Genomic DNA, 24582 nt, shown 5'->3' with positions numbered 1-24582 from the left:
CGTGTGGCTTCCTGAGTGGAGGTGTGGGAGCCCGGGTTGCCTGTGGTCCGTGGAGTCCAAGTGGAGTTGAGCTGAGATGAAGGATCCACATGGTGACGGGAGGGGCTTTCCCCAGCCCCAGGGAGGCTGCAGGGGGTGGGGGGGGCCCGGCCTCCTGCAGGGTCTCCCCTGGGAGGACAGGCCCCAAGAGTCACTTCCAACTCTCAAATTCTGAGACATTTAAGAAGATGAGTTTGGGAAGAAAAACAATCAATCCTTTTTGTTGTTTTTGAAAAATCAAATGTAGAGAAAGATATAAAAAGAAAGCAGAAGCTATCAGATAGACTCAGAAATCAGGGCTCCTGGTAAGTCAGCCCGTCTCTGCTGACCTCATGCGCAAGATGCGCAAGTGTCTGACACCGTGGCTGTTACCGTGGCCGCCCGCAGCCTGCTGTGCTCACTGCCTCAGAGACGCCGCCACACCTTCCTTTCAGGATCGCTCAGCGTGCCACTGATTGGATGCAGCATATGTGTGCATAACCTCACACTGAGGCTGCTTCCACGTTAGCCCAGCAGACCGCTGCGACGGAGATTGTTAGCACTGCATTTACATCTCTGCAAGCTTGCCCATCCCTGTCCGTAGGAAAAGCCTGAACTGGTTACTGTCCACACACGGAGCAGTTACCACAACATCTGGTACTGCTGCTGTCAAACTCATGACACGCCAGAGGCCAAGGTCTCAGAAGCATCCAGACACACCGCATGGCATGGAGGAGACGCTCCATTGCCTCCAACTATCTGTAAAGTTTGGTTCAAATAAAAATGAAACTTTCCCTACAACCTTGGTCACAGCCTGAGACCAATGGCCACGTGTGGGCCAGGCACAGCGCCTCCCGTGACCACCAGGGACCCTGCACGCCCACCGGAGAGAGACCCTGAGGAGTCCTCTTTTCCACCCTTTCCAATCTCAACTGAAGACGTCAGGCAAAGATGGTTAAAGGGCCCTTAAAGCCCGGGGTGCTCCTCTCATCTTAGGGGTTGGGGGTTCCCAAAGCATAACTGGGATGCGGGCATCTGAGCGCACCAAGCGTCAGGAGCCTTGGAGCGGGGACTGCCGGATGTGGCGGCGCTCGCAGCCGGCGTGAGAACCTGTTCTATCTAATGCCAAAGACCAACCATGAAAACAGCAAGAGCCAAAAGAACTTAAGTGCCATTTGATATTAGAGCAAAAATAAATTCTATTCACGAATGATCTTTACAGCTTTATTGAGGTATCAGTGACACAAAATAGAAATGGTGCGATTTGATGAGTATACGCCCATGAAAACATCACCAGCCAAGACACAGAGCTCCCAGACCTCCCCCCAGCAACCGGCAGCTGCTTTCTGGCTGCACCCTGTGGTCCAGGCATCAGGGGTCCTTTCTTCTTGCTGAGCGGGGCTCCCTCCAGGGCGGGTCACCATTTTCTGACATGCATACATTGCATGTTCAACCACAGTCGTCACTCAGCCTTGTTCCGCATCAGGTCCAGACGTGCAGCACGGGGTCCCGGAGCCTGCCCCTTACTCGCTTGGCCCACACAGCGGAAGCCGCTGTGGACGTCTGTGGCTCGGTCTGTGGACATGCGTCCACTTCTCCCACAAGGAAAAAGTGGGGGCGACTGAGTCAAGTGTTCGGGGCAGGTTTAATATTTTTAAAAAATGACCAAGCCGTTCTCCAAAGTGAGTGCATTCCCGCTGCAAGGTGAGCTCTGACAACTGTGCTCACACACGCCCTACCGCCACCTTTTCCATTCTAGCGCCATTCACAGGGCGCAGCGGGACTTCACTGTGGTTTTAGTTACATCTCACTCGTGACTAATGATACTGAGTATTTGTTCACATGCTTATTTGTCACCCATGTATCTCCTGCGATAAATTGTCCGTTCAAGTATTTTACCCAATTTAAGTTATTTTTGTGTCATTTTCTTGTTGGGTCTTGATGATTCTTTACCTCTTTTTGGATGCAAGTTCTTTATGAGGTAGGTGATTCGTAAATATCTTCTCCCATTTTGTGACTTGTCTTTTCATCCTCTTCACAGTACATTTCAAAGAACAGAGGCTCTCAATTTTAATGAAGACCAATTCTTCTATTTTCTCTTTAATATCGTACCTAATAAATTCTTGCCTAACTCACTTCACAAAGGTTTTCTTCCAGCTTTTCCCTAGAGGTTATAGTTCTACATGCCACATTCTGGTTTTATTTCTGTGTCTGGGTAACAGTGGAGTCACTCACTGAAGAATTGGACAGAGGCTGTGTGATAGTCGGGTTTCAAAAACCACTCGGCCAGCCACATGCCATGTGTGGGCCTGGTTTGGACCCGATTTGAACAACATTCCCGTGCGGAGGCGACCCTGCGGCTCTGCTCAGACTCCGGCACTTCACGTGGCCACAGGTGGACAAGGACACATGTGAACCTTCTGTTGCTGGCTCTGGGATCCGGGGACACCCACTGGCTTACTCTGGCCTCAGGGAGCCCCACAAACAGGACGGGAGCCTGAAGTCTCCAGAGAGTCAATGACGAGGCCTCCTGTCCGCCGGGCCGCTCGTGGGGGTCTGGCTTTTCAATTCCGCCAAGACCGGCCATTTGATCCTTTGGCACCGACGCAGGTACGAGGGTCTGTCCGATAATCCAAACCTCAGGGCAGTGTCTCTGAATCTCCCGTTTTACATTTTAAGATTTCTGTGGAATCGGAGCCTGTTTAACGGCGACAGAGACGCATCGCGCCTTTTTCTGCGGGAGCGCTCTCCTTAGCTGGCCCCTCTCCTAATGGACAGCGCTGTGGGGTTGGAGCAACATTGGTGATGCCGGTGGTTTCTTGTTACGCAGGCTGCTCAGTTGGCCTGTGAGCTAAATTCTGCTTGAATTACGTACCAGCAGCTCCTGTTCCAACGAGGAACAAGGACAGTACAAACTCCGCCTGGTTTCGTGGTTACACTGCGACCTCCCACGGGCAAGGGCGCCTCCTGGGCGTCAGGAGGCCCAGGTGCGCTGTCAGTCACACCCACTAGAGCGGGGAGGCCCGCAGGACCAGGACCGGGGAGGCTGTGAATTCTCTCCTTAGCCCGTGGCTGCAGCCCAGGCCTCCACGCCCGAACGCGGTTCCCAGCCAACACCTCAGTCTCCCCAGCCGCTGTAGACATGGAGTCGGGAAGCAGCCGTCACCTTTGGGACCGTGATGAGCGCTGGCGGCTTGCCCACAAGATGTAGTGGTAGGTGTGACCTGGTTTGCATGTGAGAACATTCGGACTCGCACACCCCTCTTTCCACAGGTTTAAACACTTTGTCTGCACTTAGCACATCTTCATAGAGAAATACATCACCATATAGAGGCATGAGCATTGTTACAAGAACTCCTGGAGCAGCTAGAGCAGCGGTTCTCAACCTGTGGGTCGCGGCCCCTTTGGCGGTCAAACGACCCTTTCACAGGGGTCGCCTAAGACCATCCTGCATATCAGATATCTACATTACGATTCAGAACAGTAGCAACATTACAGTTATGAAGTAGCAACGAAAATAATTTTATGGTTGGGTCACAGCATGAGGAACTGTATTTAAAGGGCCAGAAGGTTGAGAACCACTGAGCTAAAGGTAGGGGAGGCCGACCAGGAGCACCGGGACCTGAGACTGGCTGTCCAAAGGGACAGGAGCCGCAGGCACCCGTGTGGCCCCGTTCTGAAGAGCCAGGGCTGTGTCTCAAGGTGAGAGACACAACCCTGGTTCCTCCAGGTCGTTGCACCCTGGGCTCCAGGTTGCTGCCTGCTCGTTCCCACTGTCCTGGGGACGAGGTACTCAGAGGCGCCCCGTCGAGCCACACGCGGTGCAGAGATGGCTGAGGTTCTCCCGCCACAGCCTGAGGCCGCTCTGCTCTTGGAACCCGCTCTCAGAGAGGCCCCCTCCGTCCCCTCCACCACATGGTCCCGTGCCAGGCCCACCAGCCTGAGAGGGGATGGAGCTGGAAACCCAGGGCAGGGGCCTGGGAGCCGCTGGGGGGAGGGGGGGAGGGAGGACTACTCTCAGCAGCGAGAAAATAACCGCAGGTCCAGAAGGAGGACCCTTAGAGACTCCCGAGGAGGGCCAGGCGAGACGGCCACCCAGGCCGCTGTGGTCACCCGGCGGAGCGGAGCGGAGCAGAGCGCGACCCACATCTTCGGTGGCCACGGTGAGAAATGCCTCCCATGGCCAGTTCCCCTTCCTCCCCACCTCCCCAGCCCCCGCAGCTCCTGAGAACTGGCCGCCTCAGGTGGGGGCCCAGGGCTGCTGCTGCCTGACTCATAGAGGCCCCAGTGACCAGGAACGCTCCTGGAGGCGCCCGCCCTTGTGGACGACACGGTGGCGCATCAGGCCGCCCTGTCCCGGGAGAGGCCTCCTTTCCCGCCAGGCAGGTCAGTGCGGCTCTGGGCTGGGCTCATGGCTCCTCTCTGCTTTGCCCAGAGAACTGGGAGAGTGCGGAGGCCTCGCCGTGAGACCAGGACCAGCTGTTGGAGAAGCCGTGGTGGCCGCTCCCCCGGGCCTGCTGCTCCAGCACACGCGCATCGGGGAGTCGGAACCTGGGGGACAGGTCAGACGGTCCTGGTCCGGGACTGCAGAGGTCGTGTCCCCAGCCTCTGCGCGGTCACCACCCCCGGCCCAGGACTCCAGAGCGTGTGAGAGGCGCTCTGGCCAGCTTCCTTCCCCTGGGCAGGCAGCTCCCCACAGACCAGGGTGCTCACCGCCCGCCTTTGCACGGAGCTCCCCCTCCAGGTCGGATGGATGACATGCACTGGCCCAGCCTCTCCGCTGAACCCGGTCCAGTCGGGTGGACTTGGGGCCTGGAGTGACGACACGTCCATCAGCCAGCGGTGGGGACGCGGCCTCCCCAGCCACCATCCTCTGCAGCGGCCGCACCCGCACTGTCTCGGTCACGGCCCCTCCATGCCTCCCCCCTCACCCTCCCGGCTCGGGCCTCTCGCCTTCCTGCTCCTTTCTAGTCTTGGCCTTCCTGCCCGGCGTGGCCCTGGCCACACTTGCTCCCTGGTTTGCCTCATGTCACCCCCTCACCTGGCAGCTCGTGGGGACAGTGCACAGTGACACGTGTGGGCCTCGGGAGCCTGTGTGGTTCCTGACCCCAGTCAGGTTTTAAGGGCCACCAAAGCGTGTCCCGTGTCCTCTGCGTGGACACGTGTGCTCCTGAAGGGTTTGCGGAGCTGCTGCCAGGCTTCACACGTTCGATGGAGCCCTGATGAGGTGGGTGTGCCCGCCCCGCATTCTCTGTCTCACCTGGGACCAGTGACTCATTCTACCCCAGGCCTCTCTCAGCGGCCTCACGGGAGACGCCGTCCCAGACCCGGGAGCAGCCCTGAGGCTGGAGCTGGCGTGGGCGCCACGCCGAGGTCCTGGGCGCAGCACCTACGGCTGCCACCGAGTGGAGAAGATGCGGGCCGTGGGGCGGCCACGCTCAGAGGCCGGGGGGGCTGCCTGGGCCTGGGCTCTCTGTGAGGGGCAAGGAGGCTGCCGGTCCCAGCGCCTGCAGCCTCCAGCCTCCAGCACAGACGGCGTGCTCCGTGGAGGTCTCGAGAACGGACGACTGAGCAGTCTGGTCAGTCCTGGAGGCAGGGACGAGTCTGAGCTTCACACGTTTCAAAATCAGGAGAACAAGATGTAGTTCAAGATCTTTCAACGACAGCTCCGTGGTCACGAGCTCCTCTTCCTGAGCACCCAGGCCAGTCCCCATGGGGTCAGCACTTCTCCAGCGGCCAGCGGGTGCAGAGCCGGGGATGCCACGCTGGTGCCCTGAGATTGCTTAGAAGACTGAGCAACTCAAGGTCTGGGCACATGGGACTGGAGAGCAAGGACCTAGCCTCCGACAGCTGCTTCGAGCGTCTGAGTGCTGGCCTGTCCCTCCGGCACTGCGTGGCCTGCTTAGCTGCATCGTGCTTGTGGCCTCCAATACACTGGTGGATTCAGGAGGCCAGTATTTCATTAAGATTTCTGCATTGCCCTAGATCAGTGGTTCTCAACCTTCTGGCCCTTTAAATACAGTTCCTCATGTTGTTACCCATAACTACTTCGTTGCTACTTCATAACTGTAATGTTGCTACTGTTATGAATTTTAACGTAAATATCTGATATGCACGATGGTCTTAGGTGACCCCTGTGAAAGGGTCGTTCGACCGCCAAAGGGGTCGCGACCCACAGGTTGAAAACCGCTGCCCTAGATGGTTTGGCTCAGTGGATAGAGCCTCAGCCTGTGGACTGAAGGGTCCTGGGTTCGATTCCGGTCAAGGGCACATGCCCGGGTTGCAGGCTCCATCCCCAGTAGGGGGCGTGCAGGAGGCAGCTGATCAGTGATTCTCTCTCATCATGGATGTTTCTGTCTCTCCCTCTCCCTTCCTCTCTGAAATCAATAAAAATATATATATATAAAAAGATTTCTGCATTAAAACTCATAAACCAAATGGAATTATAACTCACTGAATCGAGATATACTAACCACACAAGCGACGTCCGCGTCTGTCCGTGCTTTATTCCCTGCGACCTCTGTGTAAGGGAAGGACTCTTGTCCCTTGGAAGCTTAGTAGTATTCTTGTACAATTGAGCTTGAGGTATGGGGAAGAGGGATAGGATGTCTCATAACTATGTAAATATCTTTAATTCTCATGAGTTTAGTCAATGATTTTGCCAAATTTGCCATTCTTGGTTTTTCCAGGAGTGTACCCATTTTGTCTGTTTTCTCAATTATTGGCCTACAGTTCATAATTTTCTCCTAATATTTTTAAAGCTGTGCTGTGACTAGAGTTATATCTCCTTCGTTCTGTATTTCATTTGCATCTCACTTTTTTAAAGTTAATCAATTCTGTCCACCTTAGCAGTCTTTTCAAAGCCTGTTTTTGGTTTCATTACTCTTTCCCTTTTGGTATTGTTTTAAGGTCGTTTTCCATTTATAGATATTTATTTTCACTTTTTTAGCTCATCTGGCTTGTCCGTATTTATTGTTTTATAATAAACTAGAGGCCCGGTGCACAAAAATTTGTGCACTCGTGTGGGAGAGGAGGTCTCTCAGCCCGGCCTGTGCCCTCTCGCAGTCTGGGACCCCTCAGGAGATAACGACCTGCTGGCTTAGGCCTGCTCCCGGGTGGCAGAGGGCAGGCCCAATCCCTAGGTGCTGCCCCTGGTCGGGCTCAGAGCAGGGCCGATTGGGGAGTTGGGGCGCCACCCCCTGTCATGCACAGAGCAGGGCGGATCGGGAGGTTGCGATGCCACCCCTAGTCACGCTCAGGGTAGGGCTGATTGGGGGGTTGGGGCACCGCCCCATGTCACACTCAAGGCAGGGTTGATAGGGAGGTTGCGGCGCCACCCCCTGTCACGCACAGAGCAAGGCTGATCAGGGGGTTGGGGCTCCATACCCTGTCACACACAGAGCAGGGCCCATCAGAGGGTTGGGGAGCTCCCCCCTGTCACTCACAGAGCAGGGCCGATAGGGGAGTTGGGGCACCGCCCCCTGTCACACACAGAGCCGCAGGGCGATCAGGGGGTTTGGTCGCTGCCCCGTCACGCTGATCCGGGTGCTGGGAGGCCTCGCTGCTCTGCTGATTCCGGTGCTGGGAGGCATATTACCCTTTTACTATATAGGATAGAAGCCTGGTGCATGGGTGGGGGCCGGTTGGTTTGCCCTGAAGGGTGTCCTGGATCAGGGCGAGGGTCCCGCTTGGGTGCCTGGCCATCCTGGATGAGGGGATGATGGCTGTTTGCATCTGGTCACACCCCCTTCAGGGTGGAGGTCCCCACTGGGGTGCCTGGCCAGCCTGGATAAGGGGATGATGGCTGTTTGCATCTGGTCACACCCCCTTCAGGGTGGGGGTCCCGCTTGGGTGCCTGGCCAGCCTGGGTGAGGGGCTGAGGGCCGTTTTCAGGCTGGAGGGTGACTGAAGCTCCCAACATGTCCTTTTTTCCTTTTTTTTAAATTCTCGGCCAGCTTTAGCTCTGAGGCTCGGCTCCAGCTATGAGACCTCCGCTGCTGAAAGCAGGTTTCTGGCCTTTGTTTACCTTCTGTATTTGAAACAATGTTGCGGTCCTGCTGGCTGAAGCCCGGGGTTTTGTTTAGCTTCTGTATTTGTTACAATGTTGCTTAGAGTGCAGCTGAGAGGCCGGCAAGGCAGGTGGGGAAGCTTGGCTTCCTCCGTCACTGAAGCAAGCAAGCCTCCCTGTTCGCATCAACTGCCTGGCTGCCGGCTGCCATCTTTGTTGGCAGTTAATTTGCATATCTCACTGATTAGCCAATGGGAAGGGTAGCGGCCGTATGGCTAATTACCACGTTTCTCTTTTATTAGATAGGATATGTTTATTGCTGTTCAGGTTGAAGTACTTTTAATGCCATGAAAACACGCTCTTCAGTCCAAGGACTGTCCAGTCGTTTGCAATTGTTTTTCAGGGTCTGCTTTGTTTTCTGTCGGTGGATTTCACGCCACGTGGCATGAAGGTGAGAGAACGTGGTTTGACTTGGTACCTGAGGTTCCATGCTGCCCGGTGTGTGAATATCCTGTGACTATTTCATTTGTTTGAAAAGAATTGTTTTTTCTGTTCCTTTTAAAGCTCATTCTCTTCCCACTCCTCAATGTAGTCAAACTTATAGATCATGAGGAAGAAGCATTTTTGTAGATTTTCTGATTTGCCATCTACTTGATCTATCAGAGTCAAAGAGAAATATGTTTCTCATTTTAGCCTGTTATGTAAGGGAGTTTAGCTGTTAGTAGTGATAGTGCCTGACTTGTTCCCATAGTCCTCCTGTTGTGTAAGTGGGTGTCTTTTTATAATTCCTTCATCACCGTGTTCTGTTCCTTTTAGTTTATGAAGTGTTTCTCTTGCTGCTTTGGACATTTTGCCTTTAGTTATGTTTCCCATCATACCCCAGCTCCCTTCTAATTCATTCTTTTCCAGGTTAATGAGATTTTCCATACCTGTTTTCATTTTTAAAAATCTTTTGTGTTATCTGTCTTCTGTGGACTAACTATTGCTGGGTCTAACTTTTTTCCAATGTATGATGCTCTCTTTGGTGAGTTTGGTACATGTATCATAATTGTTTTATTGAAACTTATTTCTGCCATTGTGACAGGCTGACCCTGTGACCCCAAACCATATGCTGGCACTCTGCCCCACAGTGTGATGGTGTTTGGAGAAGACCAGCTTCTGATGCAGCCACAGGCCAGAGTCCCGGGCGCAGGGCCCTTGGGCAGGAAACAGCACAGGAGCCTGAGGAAGGCTGGGGGCGGCCGCCCGGGAAGCTGCCGGAACCGGCGCCTCAGGCTTGCTGTGACTGTTTCTTTTTCTCTGAAATATTTAAAGTGTCTCAGTTGTTATAACTGAGCACGCTGGCCTCCCTCTGCCACCCTCGGCCCCGGCTCTCTGACAGCACGTCTGAATGACGAGGATCCACCTTTGCACCCTGTTATTGAAACAGTTGAATTCACTGACTGTTACTCATCCTCACTCGCCCTGATATTTCCAAACACATATCTTTTCCTGTCTAATGTAATTACTTAATGACACGGGAAAATAAACAGGTTATGAAACGAGCCCGTCACAAACAAGGGGTAGAGGATTTCACTTTTGATAAAAAAGCACAGGTATGTGTATAAAACACCAAAATATACAGTCTTTTCTTCTGTTCAGCAATGCAATAGTCTTCCTTTTGCTTTTGCGTATTTTTTGAAACATGATTATTTCTGAAACAAAAAAAGCAAAAAAAGTTATTGGCTAGAGAAACAGTTATTCGATGTCAGGAGCCCAGCAGGCCAGGCCCGAGGCCGGGGGCCCGGCTGCGTGGGGCCCGTTCACCCCCAGAGCCTGTCCTGCCCCCCGGCGCCTCCTCCGACGCCTCCTCTGCAGCTGCTGTTCTCGCTGCGCCTGTTTCACAAGAACCTGTACATACGAGCTGGCAGCGTAGCACAAGGATGCTGGCATTTTTGCTTTTAAATTGCCACAGATGTGTTAACATTTTGTAGATATGAAACACACTGGAAATAAAACATAAATCACAAATCAAGAATCCCTACAACTGCCCTGGCCAGTGTCTCCATGGTTAGAGCCTCGGCCCTCACACCGAATGGCCGCCAGGTTTGATTCCCGGTCAAGGGCATGAACCTTGGTTGCAGGCTCGATCCCCGGCCCCAGTTGGGGTGCATGTGGGAGGCAACCAATCGATGTGTCTCTCTCACATCGATGTTTCTCTCTCTCTCCCTTTCCCTCCCGCCCTTCCACTCTCTCTAAAAATCAATGGGGAAAACATGTCCTTTGATAAGGATTAATAAAGAAAAAAGAAAAAACAGAATTCCTACAAGAAAAATCCCATCTGATTACGCCCCTGCTTTCTCTGCCTCTGTTTATTTTCAGTTTCACTGTAAATGTTGGTCTCATGGATCTGGAAGAGGCAGTTTTTTCTCAAAACGATGCTTTGCCTGCTGAGGACTTCGCAGAGGCAGAAAGAAGGGCTCGCCAAACTCCCAGCCACCGGAAGCAAGTCTGAGGGAGGAGTGTCACCACTCTCTGTCCCCCCTTTTTTTTTTTTTTAAGTCTTTTCTAAATTACCACATGGAGAACAGCAGACAATTACACCTACACTGGTGTAAATGAGGCTCAGAAAGCTCCGCTCCCCCCCCCCCCAACCCCAAATATCCAAATCCCAATAGCTCTTAAAACAATAGAATTGGGAAAGGCTCACTGCTTTAAAATCTGGCAGACATAAAAATTGACGCCACCTTTAATGGAAGGTGCTTCTTGGGAATTTCCAAAAGATCTCTGCCTTTTCCCAGCGCAGTTCCAGGAGGCGTCAAGAACTACCCTTAAGGCTCAAGAAACAACAAAAATAAACAGAGAGGATGTCCTGCAGGTGGCCCGGGCCCCTGCCTTGCAGCAGGTTTCTGTAGCAATCCAGGCCACCAGTCTTCAGACGCCAGGGAAAAAAGGCCCCCAAAGAATGAAAACAATGACAGAGGAGGGGAACAACTTAAACTTTAAATATTCTACACTCACAAGACCAAAAAGATCCCTGCACTCTGTCCTTGGGAAATCAAGAAAAATTGAACTTCAAACATATTTTCAAGATGGTCTTGAATAATGAACCTTTCGATGTCTTGTATGCCTGATAGTACCTTTACTTTATACTCCGTTATTTTTTAAATATATTTTTTATTGATTTCAGAGAGGAAGAGGGAGGGAGAAACGTCAATGATGAGAAAGAATCATTGATTGGCTGCCTCCTGCACGCCCCCTACTGGGGATCAAGCCGCAACCAGACATGTGCCCTTTATTGGAATCGAACCTGGGACCCTTCAGTTCACAGGCCGACACTCTGTCCACTGAGCCACACCAGCTAGGGCCTTTATGGTCATTTAACGGAATGTAAAATATAGGTTTGAAGTTCTTTTCTTTCAAATACATAAAAGTATCGGCAGTGTTTTGTCTGGATTCTCGTTGAGGTGTCTAATGTCAGTCTGATTCCGGGAAGTTTCTTTTCTGGAAACTTTGATAATGGTCCGTCTTCACCATCTTACATCTTGCTGCCGCGTGTCTAAATGCGAGTGTCTCCTTCGCCCTCCTGTTGGGGAGTCTTTCTGTTGCCTCCGTCTAAGGCTTCCATCCTTCTGCATCTGGGGGAATTTCCTTCTTTTCGAGACGCCCCTCTCCCCACTGCAATTCCTGACTGAGCCGTGCTGTGTCTTTGATTTTTTTCTTCCGTGTCCTATTTGTGCAATGATCTTAGGAAAACCACAGCCTCTAAAACCTGGGAGAGTACTTATCTCAAATACATCACAGGGAGCTGCCTTTTGCAAAAATTAGTTATCAGAAACGACAATGCTTCAAGCCAACCACACGAGGTCAGACAACCACTAAGAAAGCAAGTATGGAGCTTCTTTTTAGCACAGCAAGGAGCCACTGTGTCCACGGAACAGTGCTCCCCCCTGGGAGTCACCGTGTCCGTGGAACAGTGCTCCCCCCTGGGAGCCACCGTGTCCACAGAACAGTGCTCCCCCCATGGGAGCCACCATGTCCACGGAACAATGCTCTCCCCTGGGAGCCACCGTGTCCACGGAACAGTGCCCTGCCCTGGGAGCCACCGTGTCCACGGAACAGGGCTCCCCCCTGGGAGCCACCGTGTCCACAGAACAGTGCTCCCCCCCTGGGAACCACCGTGTCCACAGAACAGTGCTCCCCCCATGGGAGGGCCTTATCTCCAGGGTGACACCAGCCCATGTTGCAGAGTGTGGTTTGAGATGAATAGAAATCCTCCCATGATGCTCTTGGGCTACATCCCTGCAGTTCACAGAGAAGATTCACACTCAAACCGTAAGAGCGAATGTCCCCAAGGGGCGCTGGGTCACTGTGTCCCTTACTGGTGGGGCGACTGGACAAGGTGCTGGAACTCCCTAAGCCTCTGTCAGCCTCATTGAGAAAAGGGGACCGTGACTCTGACTGCAAGGGCTGTTGGTGGGAACAGAGCACAGGTGAGCACAGGTGACACAGGTGAGCACGGGTGACACAGGTGAGCATGGGTGAGCACAGGTGAGCACGGGTGACACAGGTGAGCATGGGTGAGCACAGGTGAGCACGGGTGACACAGGTGAGCACGGGTGAGCACAGGTGAGCACGGGTGACACAGGTGAGCACAGGTGAGCACAGGTGAGCATGGGTGAGCACAGGTGAGCATGAGTGAGCACAGGCGAGCACATGTGAGCACGGGTGAGCACCCGTGACACATGTAAACACAGGTGAGCACATGTGAGCGTGGGTGACACAGGTGAGCATGAGTGAGCATGGGTGAGCGTGGAATAAACAACATGTGCCCTGTTCCCTCTGCTGTCAGGGGCGGGGCTGGGCTGGTCTCTAAGTCCCCTCCTCCATGGATACTCTGGGTTTGGTGGAATTGCACTCACCTCTGAAGATGGTCCCATTGAATGAGATGCTTCTGGGCCACAAACACCCCCCGGAACTTTCTGGCTGGCGTGATGGGGGAGCTCCTGCCCCCCAAGTCTTTGAAATCCAGGCCTTTAGGTTTCTGCCTTTGGTCAGTTGTGAGGCAGTCAGCTCAGTCATTATCCCAGCCTCAGTTTACCCATCTATGAAATGGCGTGAACACAGGGAGACGTCTCTGCATCTGAAGGGAGGGCTCGCGGGCTCGCCTTCCGGTCATGGAGGAGGGCAGTGAGGGCACCTGGGAACGGGCGCACTGGGCGAGCGGAGCCTTCGACAACTAGTAGCCAAGCCAATGACAGCAGAGCCCCAGAACGAGAACTGGGGTTCAGAGCACCTGGAGAAGCAGTGACTGGGGGGCCGGGGGCCTGGCACCCAAGTGTGACCTCTGCACATTAGGTGGGCGTCAGTGCCCGCTCCTGCCAGCCACGAGCGAGGTGCCCACGAGAGATTGGGGCTACGAAGGCTCTGGCTGGATGGAGATGAAGGCCCATGGCTCTCAGCCATTTCCCACTTTGCAAGTGGCTTCCCTCAGTCCCTCTCCGCTCCCTGCTCCAGAGCAGGAACCCAGGACGGGCCGAGTGCAGCTCCTCCACGCTGTGCAGCGCGCGCGCGTGTGTGTGTGTGTGTGTGTGTGTGTGTGTGTGTGCGCGCTGTGATGTGCAGGGGGGAAGGGGGGTACACGAGGGAGGGTGGGGGGAGGGGGAGGCGGGGCTGGGACTGAGGAGCTAGAGATGGAGGTGACATGGCCATCCCTATTCCTCGGGGAGCTCAGAGACTCATGGGAGAGATGCTGGAGGCAGCTACGCCTACATCACTGGGTATTTGGGGAGCAGATGAGCTGGGGGTCCAGGACAGGGTCCCGGAGGAAGGGGCGCTGGGCTGGAGTCTGAAGGATGAGTGAACTCAGCTCGGCAGCGCCAGAGGAAGGGAGCAGAGGCGACGGGCAGGCGGGCAGCGTGACGAAGGCGTGGCGGGGCTCCGGCAGAGCGGGCACCAGGCCTGAGCCCAGAGGCCGCAGCTCAGGGGACGCTGGCAAGCGCCAGGCCGGGCTGCGGGACGGTGCAGGGAACCCGGTTCCGGTGCCCAAAGCCCCCAGCCAGTCGCAGCCACACACTCATAGCTGCTGGTGGACAAGGACGGGGTGTCGGGGAGGCCTGGGGCAGGCAGCTGACCACGGCCACAGTCTCATCCTTCTGCGGCGTGACCCACGGGGTCGCTTCCCAGACTCAGCTTCCGGAGACGTCCCGCCGCCACTGCCCAGCCCCGGGAAGGCACCAGGTGGCTGCAAAGGCCTCGGACCGCTGCAGACAGAGGGCCCCGGGTGCTCACCCCGCAGGGAAGGGGGGCAGACGCCCGAAGGTGCGGGGCAGGCCACACAAGGCGGTCCGTCTGGACTGGTTCTGAGTTCGGCCAGTGGGTCCGTCCATCCTGTGCTGGGGATGAGGAGGGGCCTCGCTCTGGGAGGGCCAGGCCAGCGAAGGCCCCGTCACCTACTGGGACGCCAGCTGCTCCGTCAGTGGCTCAGGAGGCCGTTCCCACGGGAACGGGGACGGGCGTGCTGCAGGCTGGCAGCGGCTGTGCTCAGACACGGGCTGGTTACACACAAGCCAAATAAAACCCTCCCGTGTTGGCAGGGACCTTCTGTGTGGAGAGTTTTTCTTCTCCTTTTCAAGGTCAAACCAGCCCAGTGTTTCCTACTTTAACTGACAGATTCCATTCTGCGGCCCCTCCCATGAGGGAGAGGAGCCACTGAGTCCCATCAGGTCCCTAACGTCTCCATGACCAGAAGTTCCATCACACGGTCAGCGACCTGGGTCCTCTGCTGTGCGGTCAGTGGTGGAGGCCCCCTGCTGTGCGGTCAGTGGTGGAGGCCCCCTGCTGTGCGGTCAGTGGTGGACGCCCCCTGCTGTGTGGTCAGTGGTGGACGCCCCCTGCTGTGCGGTCAGTGGTGGAGGCCCCTTGCTGTGCGGTCAGTGATGGACGCCCCCTGCTGTGCGGTCAGTGATGGGCGCCCCCTGCTGTGTGGTCAGTGATGGGCGCCCCCTGCTGTGCGGTCAGTGGTGGGCGCCCCCTGCTGTGTGGTCATTGGGGGGACGCCCCCTGCTGTGCGGTCAGTGGTGGAGGCCCCCTGCTGTGCGGTCAGTGATGGTGCTGAGACACTTCTGGGTGGAGCCAGGGACCCTTGGGAGCTCAGTGGCAGAGCCCACGCCCCCACTTCTGCTGCCCCCCCTTTTTTCTGTCGAAGAGGCAAAAGGCCTGGTCAGTTCTCAGCTGGGGGTCCCTCAGGCCAGCTCTGCTCCACGCCAGGCTCACTGGGTGAGGGAGCACCAGGTGAGCTCTGGGTCCCACTGACACGCTGACGACGACCGAGCGTCCTGGCAGCTTGCCCCTCCCTGAAGGTTGTCTGCCTGGCGCACAGAGCCCTCCTGGGTGGGAGAGGGCAGGGAGTCAGGGAGCTGCAGATCAAAGCTGCCCCGCACCTGCCGGAATGGCTTCATCCAACAGCACGTGCTGGCGAGGCCGCGGGGCAGGTGCCCTCAGCACTGCTGGCGGGAAACTGTGGAGTTTCCTCAAAAATTAAGACTAGAGCTACTGCCCTGGCCGGTGTGCTCAGGGGTTAGAGCGTCAGCCTGTGCACCAAAGGGTCTCGGGTTCAATTCCTGCTCAAGGGCATGTGCCTCGGCTGCAGGTTTGATCTCCAACCACGGTCAGGAGTGTGTGCGGGAGGCAGCCACTCGATGTGTCTCTCTCACATCGATGCTTCTCTCTCTCTCTTCTCCTCCTTCCCTTCCACTCCATCTAAAATCAATGGGAAAATATTCTCAGGTGAGGATTAACAAAACAAGAGGAAAGAAGAAAAAGAATAGAGCTACCACATGATCCAGCAATCCCACTTCTGGGTGTCTGCTCAAAAAATATAAAAACATTTATTCATAAAGATATGTGCACCCCCATGGTCACTGTAGCATTCTTCACAGTGGGCGAGACATGGAGACCCCGAGTGGCCTTGGACGGAGGGCTGGCAGAGAAGGGTGCATGCCCACAGGGCCTGCCGGCCACGAGAAAGGGGGAGGCTGTCATTTGACGGCGTGGATGGAGCTCGAGAGCGTCACGCTAAGTGAGGTCAGACGGAGAAGCATGAAAACCGAGCGACCTCACTCACACGTGGGACATGAAGCTGCAGCGGCGACTCAGGGTCAAGTCCTGAAGGGTCAAGTGCACGGTGACGGGGACGAGACCGCGGGTGGGAGCACACGGTCAACAGGGGTCACATTAGGACCTCGCTCCTAAAGCGTGTCACTCACCAATGTCACCCAATACGTCCAATTTAAAGAGTCACCGGCCAGGTGACCGGCTGCCACTCCCCTCCCTGCCTCCTGCCTCCTCCCCGGTCTTACCTGCACATCACGTTGATGCCCTGAAACAGGACAGGGAGAGAGACACGTACTCAGCGACCAGTTAGGGGACCCCCTCTCCGGGTCCCAGGCTGGCGGTCTCACGGCCGCCGCCTCCGGCTTTGGTCCCCTCGTGCCCCTGCTCACGCGCACAGGTCCCACGCTTGTGGTGACACATCAGATTCAGAAAACCAACTGCTCCCTGCCCGCCGGGAGGAAAGATCAAACCAGCAAAACCAAACAGATCATTTTATTATCATCGTCCTCTACCAGAAAATTACTAAAAATTTATATATATAAAAGCCTAAGTGACCATTACGACCTGACGACCGGATGACTGGCCAGTAGCTGTGACATGCACTGACCACCAGGGGGCAGATGCCCAATGCAGGAGCTGCCCCCTGGTGGTCAGTGCACCCCACAGCCAACCTCCTGTGGCCTCTCCCCCTGGCCGGCCCCAAATTCTGGACTGGGCAAGATGGCCCAATCAGCCCGATCGCTGGCCAGGCAGAGGGACCCCACCCATGCACGAATTTGTGCACCGGGCCTCTAATATAAATATAAAATCTCTAGAAAATTCCCAGGACAGCTCTGCAACCTTCCTCCCCTGAGATGGGACAGCAGGGGCCTGCACTGACTTGGGACAGGAGTGACCTGGCGGAGCTGCGGTCAGAGGCCGGCTCTCCGGGTCTCGTCCCATCATCAAGCCAAACCCATCATTCCTGACCCAGCCCGACTCCTGACCAGCCCCGATCCCGAGGCAGGAGAGTGGAGTGTGGGGGTCTAGGTGTGTGTGGCATAGACAGGGAGAATGCCCCCAGTCCTTCCCCCAGGGCCAGTGGCTGTGTCCACTGGCTCAGCCAGCAGCAGAGGGCCCACAGGACTGAGGTCAGGGCCAGCCCATCTCCACCCTTTTCCTAAGATGTGGGGCTCTGCTGGGGCTGTGGGGGGCTGAGGGTGGGGGTGCGTGGAGCTGGGGGTGAGGGTGGAGAAGAGTGCAGGGGCTCTACTCAAAGGACAGCAGGTCAGGGTGCGGCCCCTCACTGTCCAGGCTGCAGGTCCGCGCTCCGGGGCAGGGGCTGCTGTCCTGTGGCAGCTCAGCCGGGTGGCCAGGGCTGAGGCTGGGCTGGAGTCCGCTGCTCTCGGTGGGGCCGGGCGGGGAGACCCTCCTGCACTGGGCACCCTTCAGCCTGGGCTCGCCCGAGCCATCCGGGTGGATCAAGTCAGGCACCGACAGGGACGCCTCGCCGTTGGGCAGGGCCACGTCCACAGTGGCCTCTGGCGGTGGAGCCTCCGCTGGGCCGGGCTGGGCAGGGGGCGGGGAGCACTCCAGGCTGCTCAGCACGGGCTGGGCCGAGATCAGCATGTCCTGTGTGGTCTTCAGCGCCCGGGGCGTTCGCTTCCGGGTTGTGGGTGGCGGCGGGTCCAGCCGAGGGACGGCTTCTGGCAGGGCCGGCCTGCAGGGGTGACAGTGACACACCTGCCAGGCGAGCCCCCGCCCAGCTGTATGCTCGCTCCCCTCAGCACCCGTGCCGGGACCACGCCTGCTCTCCCTCCCGTCACAACCTGGGGCTCAGCGGCTCAGCACGGTGGCTTCGGGCTGTGACAGCCTCGCGCAGAGGTCAGAGGTCAGAGCGGTGCAGTGAGGACCTGGGGTGGGAGGGAGGCACTCACCCGTCGTCCTCCCCGCCGGGCGCGCCGGCCAGCTGGGCCTCGGCCGTCCTGTTGACCTCCATGGCGCCCACGCCGCCCAGGCCCCAGGGCTCCCTCCTCCGCAGGAAGTCGTTCACCTTGGCGCCCACGGCTTTGCCCAGGTTCCGGAGGTGCTGGCTGCTGCCCACCCAGAGGCCCGGCCCGCCCGGCTCCACGGGCCCCAGGGGCCCCGACCGGGATGCCTGGGGCCCAGAGTGGCTGGCCTGCGGCTTCGGTGGGAGGGACGCGTTCAGATTCTCAAACATGCTGTGGCCCACTAGGAACAGACAGAGGCGGCGAGTGAGCGAGGCGTGCACCCCGCGTCGGCGTGCACCCCGCCCCACGCCCAGGGCTGTGTGAGGAGGTAGGGTCATCCAAGACAGAGCCAGCAAGACCCTGGACCTCCCCGTCCGGGTCCTGGGTGGGACATGGGACTGGAAAGTCTGGTCTCCCCGCCCCGGGGAGCGGTGACGGCTGGAGCGGGAAAAGGCTAACCCAAGGGTGGGCAAACTTTTTGACTCCAGGGCCACAGTGGGTTCTTAAACCGGACCGGAGGCCGGAACAAAAGCATGGATGGGGTGTTTGTGTGAACCAATATACATTCAAAGTAAGCATCATTCCATAAAAGGGTACGGTCTTTTTTTTCAATAGTTTCATTAATTTCAAACGGGCCGGATCCGGCCCGCGGGCCGTAGTTTGCCCACGGCTGGCGCTACCCCCCCCTTTAAGCTGCCTCCCAGACTCACGCTGTCCCCTCGCCGGGCCACGAGCCGCTGGGAGAAAGGAAACAGGATGAGGCCACGGAACGGGCGCTCTTGCGGTGCTGAGCGTGCGTGTGAGCTGCGCCTCAGGCCTGGACAGCACGGGCAGGCGGCAGGTGTGGGCGCCTTCCCAGGGAGCCTCATGCACAGCAGTGTCCCCAGGGAAGTCGGCGCTGACCGCACCCCCCGGGGTGGAACCTGGGACAGTGGGCCAGCCCCGCAGAGGCTCCCCGAAGCGGGAGAGGACGGCCCCGGCTCACTTCGTCCTCACGCATCCCCCGGAGAGCCGGCGCGCGGGCGGGAAGGAGCTGTCTGCTGAGGCGCCTGGGCCCTGACAGCCGAGGTGGAACCAGAGCTCCGTTTCCCGTTCCATGCTTTGCCAGCTCCTAAGCCTGCCTGGTGCCCGTCCCTCCCTCGGGGCCTCTCTGGCTAGCACAGTCCACTCAGAGGGCAGGGGCCACGTCTCATTCATCTCTGTATCTTCAACAGTGGGCCTGGGTCTTACACACAGTAGGTGGTCAATAAATATTTTGAGTTCAATTCTGAACCCATTTTGCAGATGGAAAAGCGTGGAAGCCAAGCGTGTAGCTCAAGGTTTGTAATGAGAGTGGCTAGACCTCTACGCCACGCTGTCCACACTCCCGCGGCATCCTCGCCCCTGCAAGCCCAGCTCACACGCAGGCGGCCAGACATGGGTTTCTTCAGTCTGGGGAGGAGAGGTCTGGTTGGCCCAGGCTCCTGTCGGGTCAGCACCTCTGCGACCCGCCTGTCCTTGCCGGGCCGTCCTCAGACGAGCTGAGGTGAGGGCGCACGTCTCTCTGCTGGACTTCTGGCTGAGCGCTCCCCCGCCTGCGCTGCTGGGTCCTGCCGGGGAGCACTCTGAGGGAGCAATCCCTCCTGACCAGTGACCTGGGAAGCCGCATTTTAAAGGTCTGTGGGCGGCAGGAGGCGCCTGTGGGAAGAGGTGTGGGGACCTCCCTCCACGAGGGACCGCAGTCTTGACCTCTGAAATGTCCCCTGACCGCTGTGCAGGAAAAGCACCCCTGGGGGGACTTGTGGGGACTCACTGAGGGCGTCCCTGGGGGCGGGGGGTGGAGACCCCTGGCAGGAGCTCCCAGCTCAGCCCAAACAGGGCCTCCACCTCCAGGCCTCCGGAGGAGGTGGCTTGTTTTCTGCGTCATTTGCCGATCACGTCCCATATCCCGTGCATTTTCTGTAACCATGAAATCTGCAAGCCAGCAGCGAAGGCCTGGGAGGCTAAGGCAGGTGACGTTTCCACCAAATCAGGAGGTGTCTGGACCGGAGAGTGGGAGGGCGAGCCCCTCTGGCTCCCGGCCGCCCGCTGGCTTACGGTGCCGAGCAGCCAGCAGGGCTGACAGCACGGCAGCGCTCTGCCGACTGTGGGCCCCTGCTGCTACTCTTTCAAAAACACTTTCTAATGAACATGCAGTAACCTTGCCCAGGCGCCACTGGCCTGCCTGTGCTCTCCGTCGCTCCTCTCCGAATGTGCTACGAGCCCTCAAGGAACTGAAAGCCCCTCAGGCCCTGGGCACAGCCCTGAGCCTGCCCACTGACCGTGTCCCCAAGACGACAGGCTGCCTCCTCAGGGGACGGGCTCCTTGTGTGGTTTTACTTCCGTGACGCCCGGCACAGGCCCTGGCACAGCCGGCATTTGGTAAGTTGGTGTCACCCAGTGGAGTTTTCACATGACACTTAAAAACTGCCGCACCGTGGGCTGAGAAACGTGCAGAAGCTGTGCCCAGCCTCTTCCAATGCACACAGCCTGCTCCTCCGGGGATGTCTGAGGGCCCTGGGGTCCCGCGGGAGACGTGGGCTCTGCCTGGGGCTCCCCACCCCCCTCCGGCTCACTGATGACCCCACTCCGCCCCACCCTCGCAGAGGCTGGGGGTTCAGACAACGGTGGCGAGGGGACCCCGTGGCCCTCCCAACACCCCGACATGCACATTGCGTCTGGGGACAGTGATTCATAAGAAAGACGGTCTCTTACCTGTGCGACCGAGAAAGGGCTCAGAAAGCAGGTGGGGAGCAAACAAGAGAGAGAGTTTATGCAGACGGACCACATGCGCGTGCCCTCCTGCCTGGGCCTCCAGCAGGGCCACCCCCAGGCAGAGGAAGGAGACCGAGGCCCCGCAGCTATCACAGGCCTTGGGGCCAGCTCCCCGTCAGCTTTTCAACAACTAAACAGAACAGCCGTGTTCAACCACCCGAGCAGCAGGCGCTGGGCCCGCCCCACAGCTGCTTCACACCAGCCTCTGAGCTCCAGCCACGGCGGCAGATCAACCGCCACGTCCTATGGCCACGTGCGCAGCACTCATTACCGGGCCGTCTCTTTTCCACACGCAAATCGCTGGATTCCAGACCAGGAGGGTCGTCTGTGCCAACTGTCTGAATTAACACAGGGGCCAGGGAGCCAGGGCAGGTGCCACATGGGGCTGAGGGTGGAGTGAGATGACACGCTGGCCCAGGTGCCGGCACCAGCTCCCAGCCCACCGGTTCCCAGGCCCTGGTGAGGCTCACTGAATCGCACCGTCCTGCAGACAGTCGGTCCCGAGCACGACCACAGACGGGACGGCGGCTCGGGCAGCCACAGAGGCCCGGGCACGCCCATATTCCCTGCTGCTCCCAGAGCGGGGGCGCGTCCTTGGCACAAATGTGCCCATTTGAGATCTAAAGTGCGGTACGCGCCAGGGGCTACGCACCAAGTTGCCACCCTTCACAACTGTCTAGAAGGGGTGCCTCCAGCTGACCTGCAAGAGGCCCTGTCCCCTCACCCTCCATGGCCCGCGCGGGCCAGGCTGCTCGCAGTGAGCAGTGTGGAGTAAGCCGGCCGTTTGCTGAAGCAGACGGCACCCCCACTTAACCACCTCCCCTCCCCTAGGAGACGGCACTGAAGTATTAGAGCACAAAGCGGCTTTGTGTGGGCGAGCGGCCTTCCAGCAGCTCAGGAAAGAGCGAGCCCTGCACAGAGGGAGGGAGGGGCCATAGAACGGGGGGAAACGGTAGCGTTAGGAGAATCTGGGGACAGGGCCTATGCATGTTCTTTGTACTAATTTTATTTTTGCAACTTTTTATAAGTTTGGAATTATTTCCAAAGAACATGGAAAAAATGTACCCAAACTGGGGGAAAAACCCAGAAACTAAAATGACAGAACACCACTGGCAGAGGTCGGGCTGAGGTCGAGCAGGTGATGGAGAAGAGCAGGGAGGATCTCAGAGGACAGAGGTTCCCAGAGCTGGGGCGACAGTGACACAAACGTAATGAAGGAACCGAGTGGCCAGCGTGCCCCTCGCGCCGGGACCCTCCATCAAGGCGGCTGCGAGGAGCCACAGGTGGCACGTCGCTACAAAGGTTAGTCTTTCTTGCCACAGACCATGAGGGTGAGCCGGCCGAGGTGGAATGCTGGGGCCTACTTGTGAGGTCACCTGTGCTCAGAATGCTGGTCGCCCGGACAACCCCGGAGCCCCCTGGGGCAGGCGTGTGACCGTGTGCCCGGCAACAGTCCGAGTATGGAGAGCTTTTCACTCCTCAGCATCTCGGGGCCCCGGGTCTCCTCCTCGGCCCTGAGCACCTTTCCTGACCTCATGTCCCCACGGGTCCCCAGCTTGCCAGGTGGGTCCTGCCAGGATGGCCACAGAAATGCAGGGTTTGAGGCCTTTAGTGGGAGGTTCTACCAGGTCGTGCTACAGGACCTGCACAGGGGCACGCTCCCCACACCTGCGGCCCCAGCTAGACCAAGCGGGGCCACTGTCCTGGGAGCTTCTGATCCAAGCCCCAGCGCCCCCAGGTGATGGCAGCGGGTCCCCTGCACCCTGCTGTGGGGGGAGGTGTTTCCATAGAAGTCTTCTCCTCCTGTCCTCAGGAGGGGCCACATCACAGCCACACGGCCCGTGGCCAGACACTCGCGGGGGCAGGAGAGGAGGCCACTGTTTCACTGTCGCTTGGTGCCGACGCACCGAGGGGGGCCTGGCAGTATGTCTTGGTGGGTCCAGGAGGACTCCCACCCTTGCTCAGTTCCAAGAGCATCTCCTCTGCCCCCAGACATTGCCAAGACCACGTTCCCCACGGAGGCACCCAGCCCAGCGCAGGCCCCGCTGCCCCAGCACCCGAGCAGCGCTCTGCGGCAAGGGGTGGTGCTCTCCCCAGGTGAGCCCCCGGCACAGGCGTGGGAGAAGGTCCGGGGCTGCCCCTGGGACAGGTGTCAGGTGCTGCCTTCCCCGGGCAGCCTCCTCTCTGGTCTTCCCTCCCAGAGACCCAGGCTGCGCAGGCCTCCGGCCTCTCCTCTCTCACTTCCAGGGCTGGCTTTGCGCCGTCCATCTGTCTGTCCCTAGAGGAGCGCCTGGCAGCTGCCGGGGCGGTGATGGGGCCTCCACCCACCAATCACACCGCCCTTCCCAGCAGGAGACGGGGAGGCCCCGCCCGCGCCAGGCTCAGACCCGGCCCTTTCCTTTGCAGATTGCATGCTGGGGGACCCCCAGAATGGGGAGCAGCCGAGGCGGAGCTGCACCATCTACCGGCCGTGGTTCTCCCCTTACAGCTACTTCGTGTGCGTAGACAAGGAGGGCCCCCGGGAGGCCCACGGCTTCCCCGAGCTGCCGCGGGACGAGGGCCGGGGCGACAGCGGCCTCATGGAGGACACGGCCGACAGCCTGCGCTCGTCCTCTTCCTCCCCCGAGAACCCCGGCCCCCGCGAGGCCAAGGCCCGGCATGGGGACACCGACCACATCAGCTCCCAGGACATCCTGAGGGCCTCCCGGGGGCTCCCGGCCCAGCAGACCGGCTTCAAGTGCGCAGCCTGCTGCCGCATGTACCCCACCCTGTGCTCCCTCAAGAGCCACATCAAGTGCGGCTTCAGGGAGGGCTTCAGCTGCCGCGTCTTCTACCGCAAGCTCAAGGCGCTCTGGGCCCGGCCCGCAGACAGGCTGCCTTTGGGCGGCGGCCAGGCCCGCAAGTAGTCAGGCGGCTCGGTCGGCAGCAGAGCCTCATTGCTCTCCAGGGAGAGGCCAATAAACCCGTTAGCACAGCTCCATGTTGTCTCTGTCATCGGCACCGCCCGCTGTCCGTCCAGTCCCATCCATGTTCCACCCCCTTTGACGACCAGTTGCCTAGCAACCCCAGGCCCACACCCCATCTCGACACCACTGAAGGTTGAAGGTTCGGGGAGAGCCGCTAAGATGGCAGTTCTCAGTGAGGTGCCCAGACCCGTGCTGCCAGCCCCTGGGGACTTTTCAGGGAAGGGCCTCGGTGTCTGCGAGGCTGCCTGAGGGGGAGACCCACCCAGTCCTGCTTCCCTGCAGGTCCTCGGGAGGCCCCCGGAAGCTGACCACGCTCCTGCTGTCACCATCGTGGTTCCCTTCTGCAAAGCTGGGCCCGCACCCCCAGTCCCAGCCCCACACCCATGCCTGCTCCTCTGCCCACCCTCCCCCCATCCAACCAGCGGCCTGAAGTCACCTTGACCTGCAGCTCCAGCCGGGCCCTGGCCTGTCCACTCTGGGGCTGGTGGTCCCAGGTAGCCCTGACCTTGCCCTGGACCTGGTCCCCTAGGGGCAGACGAGTGGCTCTGTGCTCACTCTGCCCCCCGGTGCCCAGGATGGAAAAGCCCCCTGAGCCCTTGCTGCTCACCATGACCCCCTCAACAGGCCCTGGAGGGAGGGTGTGGAGGGGGCGGGGCGGGGCAGGGAGGCTGATTCGGGCCTCACCCAGGTCTGTGGGAGCCGGGAGAGATATGGCTGCCACCCCTCTTGTGTC

At 58.3% G+C, this 24582-nt stretch overlaps 2 protein-coding genes across 7 annotated transcripts in view; one reads left to right on the top strand and one right to left on the bottom strand.

The window, feature by feature from the left end:
- Nucleotides 1-16594: 16594 nt before the first annotated feature.
- LOC132221064 (carboxyl-terminal PDZ ligand of neuronal nitric oxide synthase protein-like) overlaps nt 16595-24582 on the bottom strand; it is a 126168-nt gene continuing 118180 nt past the window's right edge. For 5 of the 6 annotated variants that reach the window (XM_059674987.1, XM_059674989.1, XM_059674991.1 and 2 more), the window contains 2 exons: nt 18037-18331; nt 16595-17819 (listed from right to left, as the gene is read on the bottom strand). In XM_059674987.1, the coding sequence (XP_059530970.1) occupies nt 17369-17819; nt 18037-18331 (746 nt within the window). In that variant the 3' untranslated portion in view covers nt 16595-17368. Of the gene's footprint in view, nt 17820-18036; nt 18332-20823; nt 22995-24582 lie in introns of those variants that run through there. The other variant, XM_059674993.1, reaches the window with a different exon arrangement.
- On the top strand, nt 22344-23843 carry SPATA46 (spermatogenesis associated 46). The gene is made up of 3 exons (XM_059674994.1): nt 22344-22446; nt 22876-22997; nt 23247-23843. The coding sequence occupies exons 1-3, from the start codon at nt 22344-22346 to the stop codon at nt 23787-23789; spliced, it is 768 nt and encodes a 255-aa protein (XP_059530977.1). The 3' UTR covers nt 23790-23843.

This window comes from Myotis daubentonii, chromosome 18 (assembly GCF_963259705.1).
Source record: "Myotis daubentonii chromosome 18, mMyoDau2.1, whole genome shotgun sequence".
Taxonomy (NCBI): Eukaryota; Metazoa; Chordata; class Mammalia; order Chiroptera; family Vespertilionidae; genus Myotis; species Myotis daubentonii.
Note: the sequence above shows the minus strand (reverse complement) of the source record. Positions and strands in the feature narration are given on the sequence as shown.